Source organism: Muntiacus reevesi, chromosome 4 (assembly GCF_963930625.1).
Source record: "Muntiacus reevesi chromosome 4, mMunRee1.1, whole genome shotgun sequence".
Classification (NCBI taxonomy): Eukaryota; Metazoa; Chordata; class Mammalia; order Artiodactyla; family Cervidae; genus Muntiacus; species Muntiacus reevesi.
In genome coordinates this window covers 141942068-141959977 of record NC_089252.1, presented here as the reverse complement: position 1 = coordinate 141959977, position 17910 = coordinate 141942068, and the positions used below count along the sequence as shown (strand labels likewise).

The 17910-nt window shown below is 45.0% G+C and overlaps 1 protein-coding gene and 1 pseudogene across 1 annotated transcript in view; one reads left to right on the top strand and one right to left on the bottom strand.

The window, feature by feature from the left end:
• NCKAP1L (NCK associated protein 1 like) overlaps positions 1-17910 on the top strand; it is a 50974-nt gene that overhangs the window by 20289 nt on the left and 12775 nt on the right. The window contains exons 10-26 of the mRNA XM_065935496.1: positions 328-384; positions 669-765; positions 1347-1456; positions 1632-1764; positions 2154-2235; positions 2415-2473; positions 3010-3155; positions 4289-4421; positions 4735-4854; positions 8049-8194; positions 8502-8633; positions 11462-11680; positions 13464-13594; positions 16196-16293; positions 16421-16514; positions 16668-16750; positions 17051-17131. Of these exons, the coding sequence (XP_065791568.1) occupies positions 328-384; positions 669-765; positions 1347-1456; positions 1632-1764; positions 2154-2235; positions 2415-2473; positions 3010-3155; positions 4289-4421; positions 4735-4854; positions 8049-8194; positions 8502-8633; positions 11462-11680; positions 13464-13594; positions 16196-16293; positions 16421-16514; positions 16668-16750; positions 17051-17131 (1921 nt within the window). The remainder of the gene's footprint in view (positions 1-327; positions 385-668; positions 766-1346; positions 1457-1631; positions 1765-2153; positions 2236-2414; positions 2474-3009; positions 3156-4288; positions 4422-4734; positions 4855-8048; positions 8195-8501; positions 8634-11461; positions 11681-13463; positions 13595-16195; positions 16294-16420; positions 16515-16667; positions 16751-17050; positions 17132-17910) is intronic.
• On the bottom strand, positions 6490-7114 carry LOC136167930 (large ribosomal subunit protein uL22-like; annotated as a pseudogene).

Below are 17910 nucleotides of genomic sequence, written 5' to 3'. Positions count from 1 at the left end.
AGATGGTTGGATGGCATCAGTGACTCAATGGACATGGGTTTGGGTGAACTATGGGAGTTGGTGATGGACAGGGAGGCCTGGTGTGCTGCGGTTCATGGAGTCGCAAAGAGTCGGACACAACTGAGCAACTGAACTGACTGAACTGAAGTGACATGAGTCTCTTATTAGTAGGCTGGGGTTGAAAGTAGTGTTTAGAAAGATTCTGAATGTGAGCGCTGTCCATGCTTCCTGCAGACTGTAGTTTGGAATCTCCGAGGACTGGGATGGTGGGATGAGGACTCTAACCGGAGGTGTGGCCAACCCTTTTGTACTTGTGTCAATTCTCAGGTATGGCAAGAGAGTGGCTGACATAAAGGAAAGCAAGGAACATGCAATTGCAAACAGGTAAAGTCAAAGAATGAGCTCTTCCAGAGGGGATGGAGTGGGTATCTCTCCTGACCTTTGCTGTCACCCAAGCCACCCCTATTTCTGTACAGATTTATTGTCTCAACCCAAGAACTCGCTGTTGCCCCAGAGGGTCTTGTTTTTCCTTACTGAGTCTAACTGTGGCCTTGACCTTCCTCCTGGCTGACATCCCTTCCTAAAGGTAGATCTCTTCTGCTCTGCATTTGGAGGATTTTTGAGGGTAGGAGGGGCAATATTCTCTAGCTTCTGCTTTCTTTCCTCAGTGGCCAGTTTCACTCTCAACGGCGCCAGTTTCTGCGAATAGCTGTGAAGGAGATGGAGACTGTGTTAACCGATGAACCAGGACTACTGGGTCCCAAGGCAAGAGAAAGAGAGGAAGGGAAACATGATTTGGCATTCCTGAGTTTTTGCATTTCTAAGTTTTTTGTTCTGTTTGTGTGTGTATATGGTGGTTCCCTTGAATCTTCTTGGAGTACCCTAAAACTTGTTGTATCTCTCTTTTGGGCACTATCATATAGTATCATATGTTATAGTTATTTGTGTACTTGTCTTATCCTCTATTTGAGTGTGAGCTAATTAAAGACAGCTTGCTTTTTTTTAAACCACATAAATGCCTAGTAAATATTTCTAAAATTTAATTTGATAAGTTGGTATTGACCTAGTAAATATTTCTAAAATTTAATTTGATAAGTTGGTATTGACCTAGTAAATATTTCTAAAATTTAATTTGATAAGGTGGTATTGTGAGCTAATGTCAATGTATGTAGAGGTCTGATTCTTGTAGGATGCTTTTTTGGTGGGTCTCTGTGTTTAATGTTGGACACTATTGTCGGTATGGCTACACAGTTGTATCTATAAGCACATTTTCATGACAGTTTTCTCTGTGCTTTGAAATTTATTTCTAAAGTTGAAAATTCTCATAGTCTCTGTCCCCTCCATAGGCCCTTTTTGCTTTCATGGCCCTGTCCTTCATTCGTGATGAAGTCACTTGGCTGGTTCGTCACACAGAAAATGTCACCAAGACGAAGACGCCTGAGGACTACGTTGACTCGTTAGTTCTTGGCATGGTTACGAATCTCGACTTTAGATGGACTGGGAAAAGGGACGGGGAGCGGTGCATTGGATGACCTCGGGGGTTCTCAGTTTCTGCCCCGTTGTCACTGTCTTTGTCTCAGGTCATGTTTTCAGTCTCACAGTGCTCTCTGTTCTCATGCTCGACTTTGTAGGAGCATTGCAGAACTGCTTTTCCTGTTGGAGGAGGTTAGGGCTCTGGTCCGAAGACACATCAGGGTGATTCAGCAGTACCACCTTCAGTACCTGGCCAGATTTGATGCCCTTGTGCTCAGTGACATCATTCAAGTACGTTTAATTGATGATACTTGGGAAATTTGGGGGTTAGCCCTGGTCATTTTTCTCTGGGGGTCACCTTGACTGAATTTCATGCTCTGTAGATTGTGTGTCAAAAGCCCAATTTCCTCCTTTACATTTGTTAAAATTTAAAAAAAAAGAACTAATTATCTTAGTAATTTTCCTCCCAAGTGATGCTAACAGGAGAGAAAATAAAGGCAGTTGGATGTTAGCATTGAACTCAGGGTGTTCCCGCCATGCTTTGCTTGCCTCTTTTTGGTTTGTTTGTTTGTTTATGACACGTGGCAGTTCCTTCTGCCTTCATACACTGGCCAAACCCTGTGGGCCTCGTTTCTCTCCTGGTGGAACTTATGCCCCCCTGACTCCACCTTCTCTTTTAGAACCTGTCTGTATGTCCTGAGGAGGAGTCCATCATAATGTCCTCATTCGTCAGTACTCTCTCCTCTCTGAATCTCAAACAAGGTAACTGGAGGGAAGTGGGGGAGAAAGAGTGAAGGCGAGCATTTTTTTTTTTCTCTAGAAATATGGGTCTCTTGAGCCAGGGAGTAGCCAAGATGACTTTGAAGAGAACCTACCATTCCATGCAATTGGATAGAGGTGCTGTTTTATTGTTTCCTTTTAAACTTCTGTATTTCTTGCAGTTGATAATGGAGAGAAATTTGAATTTTCTGGATTGAGACTGGACTGGTTCCGTCTACAGGTAGGTCTGTTTCTGCTAATGGTCCCCCATTCTCAAGGTTTTCCCTCCCTCACAATCCCCTCCCTCTCTTTTTTAGAATTTTATTTATTTTATTTTTTGGCTGTGTTGGATCTTCATTACTGGATGGGTTTTTCTCTAGTTGTGGTGCGTGGGCTTCTCACTGCAGTGGCTTCGCTTGTTGCAGAGCACGGGTTCCTGGGCATGTGGGCTTCAGTAGTTGTGGTTCTCAGGCTCTAGAGCACAGGCTCAATAATTGTGGCGCATGGGCTTAGTTGTTCCATGTGCGGCATGTGGGATCTGCCCAGACCAGACATCAAACCTGTGTCTTCTGTATTGGCAGATGACTTCGTTAACACTGAGTCACTGAACCACCAGGAAGCTCCCCTTCCTCCTCTTTTTAACTCCAAAGCTCTGCTATATGGAATAAAAACTGCTGATTAGACGGGACAAATCCCAGTCAAACTGTAGTTCCAAGACTGGGGAGTCTTTTTCATTTATCTTGTTTTTCTCCCCCCTTTTCCCATCTCCAACCATAGGCATATACCAGTGTGGCTAAGGCTCCCCTGCACTTGTATGAGAACCCAGACTTAGCCAAGGTGATGAACCTCATTGTCTTTCACTCCCGAATGCTGGACTCAGTAGAGAATATGCTGGTGGAAACTTCTGATTTATCTACTTTCTGGTATGTCCCGAGCTCTTTATCAATTGACCTAATCTCTTGCCTGGCCTCTGTGGAGCACTCTAATTCCCCCAGACACTGGGAAGACTTGTTTTCTTTGAGATCTCCTTAGAGGCAGATGCTATAACTCCACAGTTTCTTCATTCCAGCTCTTATCAAGTGGTAGGAGTTTGAAGCTGATTCCCTTTTGTGCTGGCTTTCTTTAGGAAAGCCAGTTGGACTTCACACAGTCTTGCTTTCTCTGGGATAATTCATCAATTGTCTGTTCTTCACTGTTATCTTTGGAAACTTCTTTAGCATCTTTTTTTTTTTTGGACCTTGTGATTTAAAAGAGACATGGAAAAGGTGGAAATTTAGTGGAGATGACTGAAAATAATTGGGAGGGCTGGGGAACAGGGCCTTTAGAGAATGCACATAAGTTTGTCTTACTTAGGTATCATTCGGCCTTTACTCAGTGACCACTGCTGTGCATAACTCTACCCTTTGAGGAATCAAACATACAATACAGTATGTTGGCTCTGCTGTCTGCATTCTGCATGGTTAGGAACATATAATACCCACATGTGAAAAGGACATAATAATGGCAAATGTGCATGCCGTTGAAAGGATACAGGATTGAGGAAAGATCAGTCTCATGGAATTAATGAGAAAGTTTTCTGGAGCTTGAGTGTCAAATTTTGGGAGGGATGTGAATTAGTAGTATTGAGAGACTTCTAAATCAGGGCCGAAATCATGCAGAGGTTCTTGGGAAGAAATAGCAATTTTGTACAAGAAAAGGGAAGGAGACATCACTAACCTGCCCTGGGATCCAGTTAAAAATAAAAAAGACTGAAAGGGTTGAGTTTCTTGGTTTTCTCTCTACTTTAAGAGTAGGGAATTTAAAGAGGGAGGGATGAATATCAATAAATATTTGTTTAGGGAGGGGAGTTTGGGGGTGAATGGATACATGTATATGTATGGTTGAGTCTCTTTGCTGTCCACCTGAAACTATCACAACATTGTTAATTGGCTATACGCCAATACAAAGCAAACAAAAAGTTTAAAAAAAAACTTCTGTCGAAAGAATCAATATTCTCTCCACCTCAGAGGAACCAGTTCCTAAACCCTGGTTCTGAGTCTCCTTGTCTGTTCCATAGCTTTCATCTCCGTACCTTCGAGAAGATGTTTGCTGTGACCCTGGAGGAACCTGCCATGTTCCGTTATGCCATTGCTTTCCCCCTGATCTGTGCTCACTTTGTCCACTGCACGCATGAGATGTGCCCAGAGGAGGTGAGTGTCCTGAGCTCCAAACCCTGTCATCTCTCTAACCACGTCTCATTATTATTCCCTCAAAACACAATTTCAGGGATTGATTTTGGCCCCAGGAAGGGTACCTGTCGATACCTGGGTATCTTTTGGCCCCACAGATATCTGGTGCAAGTTCCTAAATGTCTCAGCTTTATGTGCAGTGTGTCCTCTCTCTCGGTCTCATTTTCTTCTTCTGTAGAAGTGGGTGGCTCAGGCTGGGGTCAGAACAGTATTATGTGGAAGACATGGCTGTCTTGGTAATGACACTTTCTTCCTTGGGTCCTCTTTGCCACAGTACCCTCACTTGAAGAACCATGGCCTTCATCACTGCAACTCCTTCCTGGAAGAGCTGGCCAAGCAGACTAGCAACTGCGTCCTGGAGATCTGTGCTGAGCAGCGGAACCTGAGTGAGCAGGTGGGTTCAGCCCCCTCTGTTTCAGTCTCCCTTCTGCTGCTCCGCCGTGCCTTCCCCTCTATCTGCCTCTGTCTTCTTCTCAAACACCAAGTTATCTAAACCTTTCAGGTAGGGCTAGGGCTTTTGTATGCATGAGTTTATGGCAGGCTTCTTTTCTTAGTGTCATCCCTTTAGTCTTTACTCCCTTGGGACTTGATAGAAATGTCTAAAAATACCCTTATTTGAACAGTTGCACTTCAACAAAATCTGGTCTTTCATCTGAAGAGTTTCAAGAGATGAGTTAACTTTCTCATTTACTTCTCCTCCTCTCTCTGCCCTGTGTACACATACTTAGAACAGCGGCCCCCAGATCACCTGTCTTGTCTCACTGTTCTGTCCATCTGCACCCTAATCTGTAGCTATCTGAACATTTTCAGGCACCTCCTCTGTGTTTATCCTCCGGGTTGCTTTTATGTCTTTGTCTGTTGTTTTCCCCTCCCCTCCCTTGACTGACTCATAGCACCTGGTCATGATTAGCTCAGCCTAAATTTATAGAACATTTGAAAATGAGGGACTCGTTCTGCTGTTGCCCTGGAGTCCTTCAGGTTTCCTAGACTACCCAGGCTTTCTGGGTTTGAGTCAGGCTTTGTAGCAACTTTGGTAGGAGGGGAGTCAGGGTTTGTGTGTGTGTGTGTGTGTGTGTGTGTGTGTGTGTGTGTGCATATGCCCAGTTATATTATTACTTAACCTTCTCATTTTCTCATATGTAAAATGTGGATAAAAATAGTTTCTTAGTAGAAGTAGCATTAAGATGAAATGAAATAGAGTATGTTAAATATTTGGTATGTAATTCTCAATAGATGTTAGCTGCTCTATTATTTGGTATTTATTGGGCACTAAGGCCTGTGCTGGGGTTTTGGGATGGAAAGGTACACAATTCTGGCCCTTGGGGAATGTTCCAGTTTAAGGGGAAAAGGAGTACAAATACATGTTTGAAATACATTTAAATAATTAATGCAGAGAAGATAGGTAAACAAGTACAATTATGGGTATATTCATCACTCAACTTGAATACCTACTATATATGCAAAAGCACACAGTTAAAGATATTTGCTCAGTGCTGGGTCAGGGTTGACTAAAACATAATGTGAGTATTATTTTCACACACAACAAAACTTTTGCAAATGAATATTGGCCCCTCCAAAGTTGTCATTTTGCATAAATAATTAATGATGTTGCATTACTATTGGAGTTACATTTTTTGGAATTACTTTCAGAATCTACCCACAGACCCTTTTGCATAATTTCAAGGTTGTGACACATCTTTGCCCATCAAGGTAGACCTGATTTTTTTGGAAATAGTAGGAACTTGAACTTTAAAAAAAACCAGTTGTGACTATAAAGTAAGAAGACCAGCTTACTCCTGGCTATTATCCTATTGTAAGAATAATTCCAAATAAGGAGTTTCCAGTCTTTCTCTGCACATAGTCAGTGTCATTGGACTAAATGGGGAGAATTCCAGAGTGATTACCTTGAAGGAAAGATCTGAATATATAATTCTATCTTATATTTTCTGTATGGAGATATCTAATGGGGGTATCTTGTTAAAGAGAAGAAATGCAGCATTGATGTTTAAGTAACAAGAAATATAGTATCTTATTTTTTTTTTAAGACAACCAACACTTTTACTTTTATTTGCATTCATTTTCTGCGGCATTTATTCCCGGGCCATAAGTTTTTGTTTCTTCAGTTTCTTCTGGGATATGTTTTTCTTCTGTGCAACCTCCTCTTCTGGTTTAGGAGCAATCTGTTCTTTTTCAGTAAGGATCATCTCAATGTGGCAGGGAGAGCTCATGTAGGGGTTGATCCGACTGTGAGCTCTGTAAGTCCTGTGCCGCATCTTGGGGGCTTTGTTCACTTGGATGTGCTCAATGACCAGAGAATCTACATCTAAGCCCTTAAGTCAGCATTACTCTCTGCATTTTTGAGCATGTGTAGTAAAAATTCAGCATTCTTTTTGGGCCACCGACCCTGCATCCAGCCCCACTGTTTGGCCTGTGCACACCTCCCAGCTCCACCATTGTAACGACGGAATGGCACACATTGCTTCTTTAAAGTGACATCCTTCAGATACTTGGTGGCTTTTCAGATATGCATACCCTTTATGGCCTGGGCAGTTTCACGAGTATTCTTAAAGTGAACACGAAGATTTGAACCTCTTGATTTGCATGATTTTGTGGGGTTTTCTGGGTCGAGTGAATAGCGCACCATTTTTAGGGGTCAGCTCAGGCCGCCTACCGGAAAAGCAGTATCTTATTTTTTAAAAAAAGAAGAAGTGGGGGCTTCCCTGGTGGCTCAGTGGCAAAGAATCCACCTGTCAATGCAGGAGACACGGGTTCAATCCCTGGTCTGGCAAGATCCCACAAGCCTCAGAGCAGCTAAGCCCATGCACCACATCTTTGAGCCTGTGCTCTAGAGCCCGGGAGCCACCGTCACTGAGCCCACGCCCTACAACTACTGGAGCCTGAGTGCTCCAGAGCCTGTGCTCGGCAACAAGAGAAGCGCCACAGTGAGAAGCCCGAGCACCACAACTAGAGAGCAGCCCTTGCTCCCCAAAACTAGAGAGGAGCCTGTGCAGCAACGAAGACCCAGCCCAGTCAAAAATAAATAAATAAAATTGTATAAAAAAAGAAGTGGGAAGAGTGCTGGCCACGTTGTGAACTCTGAGCCTCTGGAGGGTTGTGGTAGTGTGGGTGTCTGTCCATGTTCCATATCCATGGGACAGGCTATGAAGGAATATAGCAAGTGAGGTGGTAGTTCCACACTAGCAAAAAACAAACCATCTTCCTAGGTTGGAAGACCCCTGAAAGCACAACTGAGTGGAGCTCTTAGATTGTTTCTACTAGAGTTTTTCCACTAGGAAAGACTTTCTCTCAGGAAGTGGATGGGGGAATTGGTGATCTGGTCCCTGAAGGACACTGCCATCTTGAAACTCTGAAGCTAAACATGGGTGGATATTTAATGAAAACTAACAGAGGTGAGCATATGCTAGGTAACCACTAGAGAAAGAGATGCATGGAAGGAAAGAGAGAGAAAGGCAGAGCAAGCAAAGAACAGGCCATAGTGGAAGGACCTACTTATAACTGTCAGATGGATTACTACGCAGTTTGAGGAAGGAATCTCATTTTTCCATTCATGTGTGTTTGTTTCTAAAGCTTCTACCAAAGCACTGTGCCACTACCATCAGCAAGGCCAAGAACAAGAAAACCATGAAGCAGAGGCAGGCTCCCAGAAAAGGAGAGCCTGAGAGGGACAAGCCAGGAGCGGAGAGCCACCGGAAAAACCGCAGCATTGTCACCAAGTGAGGCCCTGGGCCCTGAAGGGCCAGCCAGTGCTATCCCAAGGAAGGGAGGGGAGGGAAGAGAGAAAGTGATGCCAGCAAAAGGGAGCGGAAGTGGTGGTGGGGAATGACAGACATGGAAAAGCAATTCAATGTGAATTTTCTCCTTTGTGTTTGAAGTCAGCATTAATGTGTACTGTTCTAGGATGAGTTTTTTGAGAAGATGAGAGGGATCCAGGAGTGATGGGCCTGACAGATCCTCCCCAGCTACTAGCAGGCAGGGCCAGACCTGTAATGAGGCTCATTTTACTTTCTTAATTTTCCCCAGCATGGACAAGCTGCACCTCAACTTGACGGAGTTGGCACTGACAATGAATCATGTACAGAGCTTCTCTGTGTTTGAACACACCATCTTTCCTTCTGAGTATCTCAGCAGCCATCTGGAGGCCAGATTCAACAGGTATCACTCTTTCCTTGTCTTCTCTTTGCTTAGTATGGTAATTCTCAAAGTTGGGTTCCATTAGCTCCATCTTGATGGTCATTCTGAAGCAGCTAATCTGGCATAGGTCCTAGGCATCTCTATTTAAAACAAATAAATGAAGAGAACCCCGAACCTTTTTAGGTTGTTTTGATAAACAACCAGAACTGGTTTAGTAGAGTGAATGGGGCCTCTGCAGTCAGCAGATCTGTGTTGATGCTCTTCGCTAAGACACCAGAGCAGGTTATCTATCTTGTTTGAGCCTCAGTTTCCTACCCTATAAAGTGAGGATAATGATATTTACCTTGTTATGAGAATTACCTGTAATTAAGAATCGGTAGAGCATTAAAGATAATTTTGAGTGACATATATTGGCCTCAAAGAAATAAGTTCCCTTCCCCCCACTTTGCCTCTTGTTATGTTGCCCCCTAAATTTGCAGGAACATTCCTTGTATTGAAATTGGGCGCTACAGTCAGCAAATTAGAGAGTGAGGGGAAGACGTTTTTATGAATAATCTGCTAGTCTTCTGTGTTTCTTTTTGCAATATGTATACTAGTATATTTATACATTCATTTAAGTTTTTATTGAACATCTACTGTGTGTTGGCAGTGTTCCCTAAGCTGTTGATACAGCAGTATACAGAAGAAATGAAGATTCCTGGCCACATAAAGTTTCCTTCTAATGGGAGAGACAAACAAAATAAGAACATAGGATATATAGTATTAGGTTAGAAAATGATAAGTGCTAGAAAGGCAGGAGAAGGCGATAGGAAGGGTATAGTGATGGCAGTGGTGGTAGAATTTTACATAGGGTGGCCAAGAAAGCCCTGCTTGAGAAAGTGACATTTGAATGAACTCCCTGAAGGAATTGAGAAAGCTAAGTGGGTGACTGTCTGCGCAAAGAACATTCTAGGCAGAGGAAACAGCAAGTGTGAAGGATCTGAGGTAGGAGCATGCCTGGTATGTTCAGCAAACATGGAGGAGACCGGTACGAGCAGGGCGGAAGCTGTTAGGACGTGAGGTCAGAGAGGCTGGAGGAGTGGTAGACAGAATATTCAGGTGCCTCTGTGCCACCGCAGGACTTTGGCTTTGATCCTGAGTGAGACAGGGAGGCTTGGCAGGGTTTGAGCCGAGCAGGAATGCGATCTCACTCAATATTTCAGTAGGTTCACCCTGCCCTAGTGGGGCAAGGACAGAGTAGGGAGAATAGTTAGGAATCTGGACCTTGATTGTAGGAGAGGCAGGCTTGTTTTTTCAATTAGGTTTTTGCCTTGGTGACAGTAAAATTAATTTGTTTTCATACCTTACACTTTAGCTATATGGAAGGAAGTGTCTCAGGCACATACAAAATGTCAAGATGATAATTTGATAATCATCCATGTGCGAACCTTCGGAAACTGGCAGTGGTTTCTAGGCCCTGGAGCAGCATGGGTGTGATATTTTAGTTTTTCCTGAACAGCTCTAATACTTTCTTCATTGACATCCTTGCTCCTGAAGCCCCGAAGTTGGCCTAAAGATTTGGCCTCAATGAGAACTCTAAAATAGATTAGGCTTGCATCCAGTCTGTCCTTTCTGTAGTATTTTCCCTCAAGTGGTTTTCCTTCTCCTTTTCATCCAGGAAGCAGGTGCTCCTGTTCCTCCCCTCCCCTCCCATAAACATTTTTCCAAAAATGCAAAACAAACAAAACTCCCAAACACCTGTGGCTTTAGGGAGAACCTGATGGACTCATTCATATTGATGTGCTGATGACTGACAAAAGCTTGTGTTGACAAGGTCTGATGTTCGTTTTCCTCCTACTGTTTGCATTTTTTATCATGGTTGTTTTTATAGTTATTTATTTATTTAATTTCTGGTCTCCCTTGCCACGCATGGGCTTTCTCTAGTTGGAGCAAGTGGGGGCTACTCTTTGTTCTGGTGTGAAGGCTTATTGCAGTGACTTCTCTAGTTGTGGAGCCCGGGCTCCAGGCATGCGGTCTTCAGTAGTTACGGCTAAAGAGTGAGAGCTCATTCATTGTGGTACACAGGCTCTGTCGCTCTGCGGCATGTAGGGTCTTCCCGGACCAGGGATTGAACTGGTGTTCCTTGCAAGGCGGGTTCTTAAACACGGGATTACCAGGGAAGCCCCCTGTTTACATTTTAACAAGGAAGAAAGTCTAAAGGAAGAGGACTGACTCTAACTGAATTCTCAGGTTCCTGGGGAAGGTATTTTGGGAGGATCTGGGAGTCCAAGGGGGAGGGGGTATTGCTGATGTGCCCCTGAAATAATACAGTGTTAACAGTTCTTCTTCCTTCTCTAAGGTTGGCTATAGCTTGCGTGCCAGCCAGGTGTACTCTCTCTCCACCTGGCATCCCATGGCCACTCAGGATTGCACTGCATATCTAAGGATTTCTGGGTGTGGTTTTCCATTTCTGACAGTGACTGGAACTAATTCTTTTCAAGGAGAAAAGACAAATGCTGGCCCTGAGAATACAGGAGGTTATGAGACAGCTCATACAGTTAGATGACATTTGGGAGCCTAGATCTTTTACCACCTGATCTAATTTCCCTAGAGAAGGCAGAAGAACATGGTGATTGAGAATCAAATGTTATTGGTGTCAAGTCCTGGCTCTGTGACTTGAACATCTCTGTGTCTCAGTTTCTTCACCATGAAATGGGGATGATAAGTGTACCTACCTTTTTGGGTTGCTGTGAGGTTTACATGAGATGATGTGTGTAGTTAAAGCATAGTGCAGCACCTAGAACACAGTATAAGTGTGATAACTTACTATGTTTGACATTATGACTGTGATTATGGTTTTTGTTACCCAGAGCCATTGTGTGGCTGGCTGGCTACAATGCCACAACCCAGGAGATCGCCAGGCCTTCTGAGCTGTTGGCAGGAGTCAAAGCGTACATCAGTTTCATACAGTCACTGGCCCAGTTTTTGGGTGCAGATGTGTCCAGAGTCATCCGCAGTGCTCTTCTGCAGCAGACGCAGCCACTGGACTCGTGTGGGGAGCAGACTATCACCACTCTCTACACAAACTGGTCAGTGTTGTTTATCCTCTCTCACTGCCTTACTCTTTTCATTAGCACTTTTTCCTTTACAGGGTAGGACCTCGGGACCAGTCATTTTAGCTCCTAGGGTCATAGAGCCCCAAACGGAGGCTTGTTTCTGCCCAAGGACTAGAGCTATAAGCTGGAACAAACTCAGATGTCCTCTCTCCACCATGAGGGTTCTTTCCAAGCTTCCATGTGACACCCATTGACCCGCCCCTTTCCTCTTCATTAGCAGTTCCTGACCTTTCTTTTCTGGATTCTTACTGTTTTCATTTCAAATGATCTTTCTTCCTCTTTCTGAAGTTCTCTTATTTCTCTTTTCATCCAGCTTCTCCCTCTGAAGACCATTCTGTCTCATACCTTCTCTCCAGAGCACTATCTCCTCATCTTCCAACAGGAGAGCTTCTATTTTCTCATTAATAAAATCCTTTTAATTGTTAAAAAATATAAGTGTGATTGTGTACTTAAGATATGTCATACTAACAGAGGCACAAAATATGTTACTTCACTTTCATCTCTTCATTATTATGTGACTCTAAGGTTTTCCCCTAGCTCTTGAGCAAATAGTACTGTAGTCAGTAACTCCTGTGCCCTGGCTAGCCTAATGTGTGGGCTACTATTAGTAGTCCTTAGGCATGCATGCATATGCTCAGTCATGTCCAACTCTTTGCCACCCCATGGCCAGGCTCCTCTGTCCCTGAAATTTTCCGGGCAAGAATATTGGAGTTCCATAGGGAAAGGGGCATCCTCCCCCAAACTGGAGGGGGCAGGAATCAGCAATAGTTACTTTGAGGTTTTAAGGATGGAAAGGAGCTGGATTCCTACCTCCCTAAGCCACTGGGTGGCGCTCTTAATCCAGTATCAGCTTAGTATGAGTCAGGCTGCAAAGAACCCCCTGAGAAGGAGGATAAGCCTGAGACAGGGTTTGCAATACATATATCAAGCTGGGCCTGGCAGGTAAGGGAAATGGGTCTTGTGGGCTGGGTGGGAATTTTGAGTAGTAAGGGCATGCCCTTCTAAAGGGGCAGCCACCACTTAGTACCATCTGATTGCTGCCTCACTAAATTATTATTTTTAATATAAAATCTCCATTTAAAAATTTGACAGCGAATTCAAATTGAAAGGGAAAAAAACCTCACATTGAGTGCTGGTTTTGACCTACCCGTGTTAGCTTGTGACTTCTGTAAGCCCTAGGCCTAGAGCTAGTGCCTGGGTGAGTGACAGGGGTTACCAAGCCCTCTGGTGTCATTGGCTGGAAGCCTTCTTAGTTTGCCCAGAGGTCAGGAGGGGATATTTGGAGACTGGATGACAAGTGTTCACTGGGCTTCTCTCTGCCCAGGAGGTTTGACTTGAGACTCACTTCCAGGCTCCTAGGCTCTTAGTCTAACACTCTCATTGAGGAGGTTGGAGGAGCCCAATTAGTAGGAATTTTTGTCTTGTCAGCTTAGGCTTGTCTTACCTGACAGAGAAAGACCAAGAGTGCGGGGTGTGCAATAGCTGGAAAAGGCGGTGGGGCATGTCCACCATTACATTTGATAGCACAGCCAATGTCCAGTAGAGTAGAGGCAAAGTGGAATCACGTTACTGCCAGTTGTTTTTGAGCCAACAGCCTGGGTTGTTTATTAGAGTGCTATACTGTCTTCTCCTCCCCACCCCCGTCTCTCCTCCCCACCCCAGCCTTTCGTGGAGTTCCTCTTCCTGAGCCCAGTGGTGGTGGTAGGAGGAAGGGATTAAACACTCATCTTCTGTGCTCTCTTGGCCAACCCTGTAGGTACCTAGAAAGTCTGCTTAGACAGGCAAGCAGCGGGACCATCATCCTCTCACCAGCCATGCAGGCCTTCATCAGCCTCCCCAGAGAGGGGGAGCAGAACTTCAGCGCAGAGGAGTTCTCTGACGTCTCTGGTGAGCTCAGAGCCTGATCTCCTGTCAAGGAGCCGAGCTTTCCCCTCAGTACAATATCCCAACTGATGGACCCCATCTATGTTCTCCTACCTTCCCCGAGCCTCATTCTATACTCTTCTAGATCTCTGTTAGACTCTGCCTTAGGGACAATAGGAGAGATTTCAAGTGAGACCCAGAACTGGGAAGTAGCTTGGGAGTTGATGGTGGAGACAGAGGATGAAGGGAGTTAAGAGCTAGGCAGGGGCACGCAAGTCATTGAAAGGACTTATTCTCCAAAGGGTAGTATATGGTTATTTTCCATTTCTACAAAGAGTAGAGAGTAGGACATATGATGAAGGGTAAAGGATAAATGTAAGGACATTCTGATGTTTGGAATTATTAAACAGTGATCCGATGTCGTGGCATCTTCTTCCTGAGGGATACATTTTAGATAACTGATATTTAATAATGATGATGACATAACCGATGACGTTTAGTGTGGGCTAGGTTCTGAATGTTCACATTTGTTAACTCCTTCACTCCTCACAACAGCCTTGAGGTTGTTATTACCCCCATTTTACAAATGAGGACACTGAGACACAAGAGGTCACGGAGCTTAAGTTTGCACATTCATAAATGGTAGAACTGGAATTTCATCTCAAGGCAGTCAAATTCCAGAACCCAGGTGCTTAATCACTTTGTCGTGCTGCTTCCCAGTATATAGAAGTGCTTTAGTGTCTCAAGGCAGGCAGATGAGGAGTGTGTCATGAATGAATTGGGAAGTTATTCTCTTTTTAAAGAGGGCTTGAAGCCGTGCAGATCCTTTTTAATAGATTTGTTTTACTGACTGATTCATGAACTATCCAACTGCTTCCTCCTTCCTCTCATGGACCCCGCACGGGATCTGAGATAGGTAGGAGATGTTTCAGTGATGCTGCCCCCTCCATTCTTCCCCTTCCTTGGAGGGGGTGTTATGGAGGTCAGAGCACGCAGCTCTATTCTCCAGCTCTGCCTTCTTCTTGCCCTCACACTGACTCCACCAGTGAGCTGACCCTACTCTCTACCTGCTGGAGGCTTCAGATGTCCCCTTCCCATCAACTCCTCCCACAAGCTGTAGGCAGCATCTAAAATCAGCTTTAGGTCTTGCTGACAACTGACAAGCAGCAGGAGGTAATGTTGATTTCCCCTTCTACCACCCCCACCCCAATTTCTTAGGGTTACCATGGTGATGGGGCAATGCTGCTGCAAAAATAGATAGATGGATAGAGAAGGATGCCCTAGGGTTACTAGCCTAGAGAGGACTAGAGTAAGGTGGATCCAAACTGGTGGATCAGCGTGTCTTTTCTCCAGAAAGGGTAGTTCAGCCTCTCTGCCTGTCAGCCATTTTAGCATTATCTAAGGTGACCAGTTAGGAAATCCTTTCCTAGTTCTCAGCTCAGTTGTTCCTATTGTAAATAGGTGACTCTAAAAACGTCTAGTGTTTTTTTCCACGTGAGACTCCATGTCAGCTGCTGTGACGAGCTCCACTGCTTTTGTCAGTGGTAGAGGTGGAGATCGGAGAAGGCAATGGCAACCCACTCCAGTACTCTTGCCTGGAAAATCCCACGGACGGAGGAACCTGGTAGGCTGCAGTCCATGGGGTCGCTAAGAGTTGGACACGACTGAGTGACTTCACTTTCACTTTCATGCGTTGGAGAAGGAAATAGCAACCCACTCCAGTGTTCTTGTCTGGAGAATCCCAGGGATGGGGGAGCCTGGTGGGCTGCCGTCTATGGGGTCGCACAGAGTTGGACACGACAAGCAATTTAGTAGCAGCAGCAGCAGCAGAAGTGGAAATCAACTGGTCCTGCCTTTAAACCCTTGCGTATGGGGCCTCAACTTCCCTTTCCCTCTGAACTCTTATTAACTAGGTTAAACTCACCTTTCCTTTCTTCATCTCTTGTTACTTCTGGTCTTTATGGTTTTCTCTGCTGGGATGGCCCATAGCCAGAGATCAAAGCTAGAGCCCTTTCCTGTCTGAATTTGTCCCTCAGGTTTCTAACATGGGATTTCCCCAGCCAGGCTTTAGTTAATTCACAAAGGGCCAGAAGCAGGCTGGTTAGGGAGGGATAAGGTAATGGAGCCGACTGGAGGAAAGAAGGGTTTAGAGGAAAAAAACAATTGGGATAACGGGGGTGTGTGTTGATTATGCTCTCCTAGCAACTCTGTGAGGTATTCAGGGTGGATTTTAATTTCTTCATTTTACAGAGAAGGGAACTGAGGCTCAGAGATGGTCTTACATCTCATAAAGCTAGTGCAGGTAGTACAGCAAGAGGAAAGTCCAGATACCAGGTAAAGGGACTTGGCAAAGTCCAGATTCTTGTAAGAATGAAAAGTAAATAGCTATCATTTGTGGTACATCTTGGTGTGAGTGCCAGTGGGTAGAAGGTTAACTGTCCCACAGGCAGGCCAGACCTGTCACCGGAATGCAGGATTTCAGGCCACATTTTCTCCCTACTTCCCTTCCTTGCCATTTTCTTTCCTTGCTGAAAAGCATTAGAAATGTTCAGACTATCCTATAGCTATTGTGCAAATGCATCAGTGCCCTGGGTCCTACTTGGGGCCTCTGTAACTCCATTCCAGAGATGCGGGCCTTGGCTGAACTCTTGGGCCCGTACGGCATGAAGTTCCTGAGTGAAAACCTGATGTGGCATGTGACTTCGCAAATTGTGGAGCTGAAGGTACTGTGGATACAAGGCCCCGGGAAGAAGGTCCAGCCTCCGGGGAAGTAGGGTAGGAGTAGGAGATTGGGGAGAGATATACCATGGGTCTCATTTTTCTTGCTTAATGTCTCTGTCCTGACTGCAGAAGCTGGTGGTAGAAAATATGGATATACTTGTTCAGATCAGATCCAACTTCAACAAGGCGGACTTGATGGCTTCTCTGCTGCCCCAGCTGACAGGTGAGCACATCCCCTAAAGGGAGAAGGGACTGTGGGAAAAGCACTGTGGATCACAAGGGTTTCTGGAGCTATGAGGCCTCGGCTGGGTCTGAAGAAGTAAAACCATTGCCATTTCCCCACATTCTCTTCTCTCATGCTCTTCTTTCTCCTCAGGGGCTGATAATGTGCTGAAGCGCATGACCATCATTGGAGTTATCCTCAGTTTCAGGGCCATGGCCCAAGAGGGGCTTCGGGAGGTGAGTGGGGGCGGGGGGCTGCCACGGGATAAACGGAATAAAGCGCTGGGTGGGGCTTGTGTGAGAAGTTGTGGAAAGGGTTGGTAAGCATTGTGGAGAAAGGAACTTAATCCAGTAGAAGTCCTGGAAGATCTCTGAGGATAGATGAGCTGAAGAAACCTGGACGTGTGAGGAGGGAAGTAACACAGAAAGTTGGCCAAGTTCTCATCTAAGCTGAGGACCTGTTTTGCTTTGTTTGTTTCCACCTATGTTTGAAGGTGCTGGCCACTGTCCTTGGACTCATTGTCTTCTTTCCCCCAGGTTTTCTCCTCCCACTGTCCATTTCTCATGGGTCCCATTGAATGCCTGAAGGAGTTTGTCACTCCAGACACAGATATCAAGGTATCGGGGAATGCAAAGTGGAATCCAACCAGATTTCTGTTGTTGACAAAGGATAGAGCTAGGATCTTGGAAGGGAGGAGCAGGCTCTGAAGAATACCGTAGGAAGAAGATCCAGGTTTTCAACAGAAAAATATCTGGGGAGGTGTTATGGAGGGAGGGGTTTTGGTCAGAGAAGAGAGTTCAGAGTAGGGAAGCCCTGGGGAGATCTTGTGGGGCTGAGGAACGTTACTGGAGGGAGAGCAATAAGGGCAAGGATAATAGTATCTGTAGGTTTTCTCCTAAGATGTGCAAATTAGATTCTGAATTATGTGCAGACAAGTCCCCTCTTTAGTCAGGAGCCTGGGAACTTTCTGTAAAATTTGGTTCTTCCATTCCCACCCAGCCTGCCGGCCCTCAGATTTTCCTCTCCTTTTCTGGCCTGGTCTTCCTCCTAGCTCTGAAACTCTCTGGTTTGTGTGTGTGTCACCTGCCTCAGGCCTCATTTCCTATAGGCCTGGGGAAAGGGGGCGGGGCCTCGGTTAGCACCCAATTTAGACATCCGTTTCCCCTCTCCCTCCTCACGTCAGCTTGCCTTTTGAATCACCTGAAGCAAACAAGTATGTTTTGCAGGAAATACAGCTGCACAGTGCATGGGGCAGGGTACTTCTCTTATAACTGACTCCATTAATGGAGGGAAGTCTCTGAGAAGAGGATATTGATTAACAGGAAGATGTTGTTCAATCGCTTAGTCGTGTCTGACTTTGCAACCCCATGGGAAGTAGTTAGATGCTAAGAGAAAA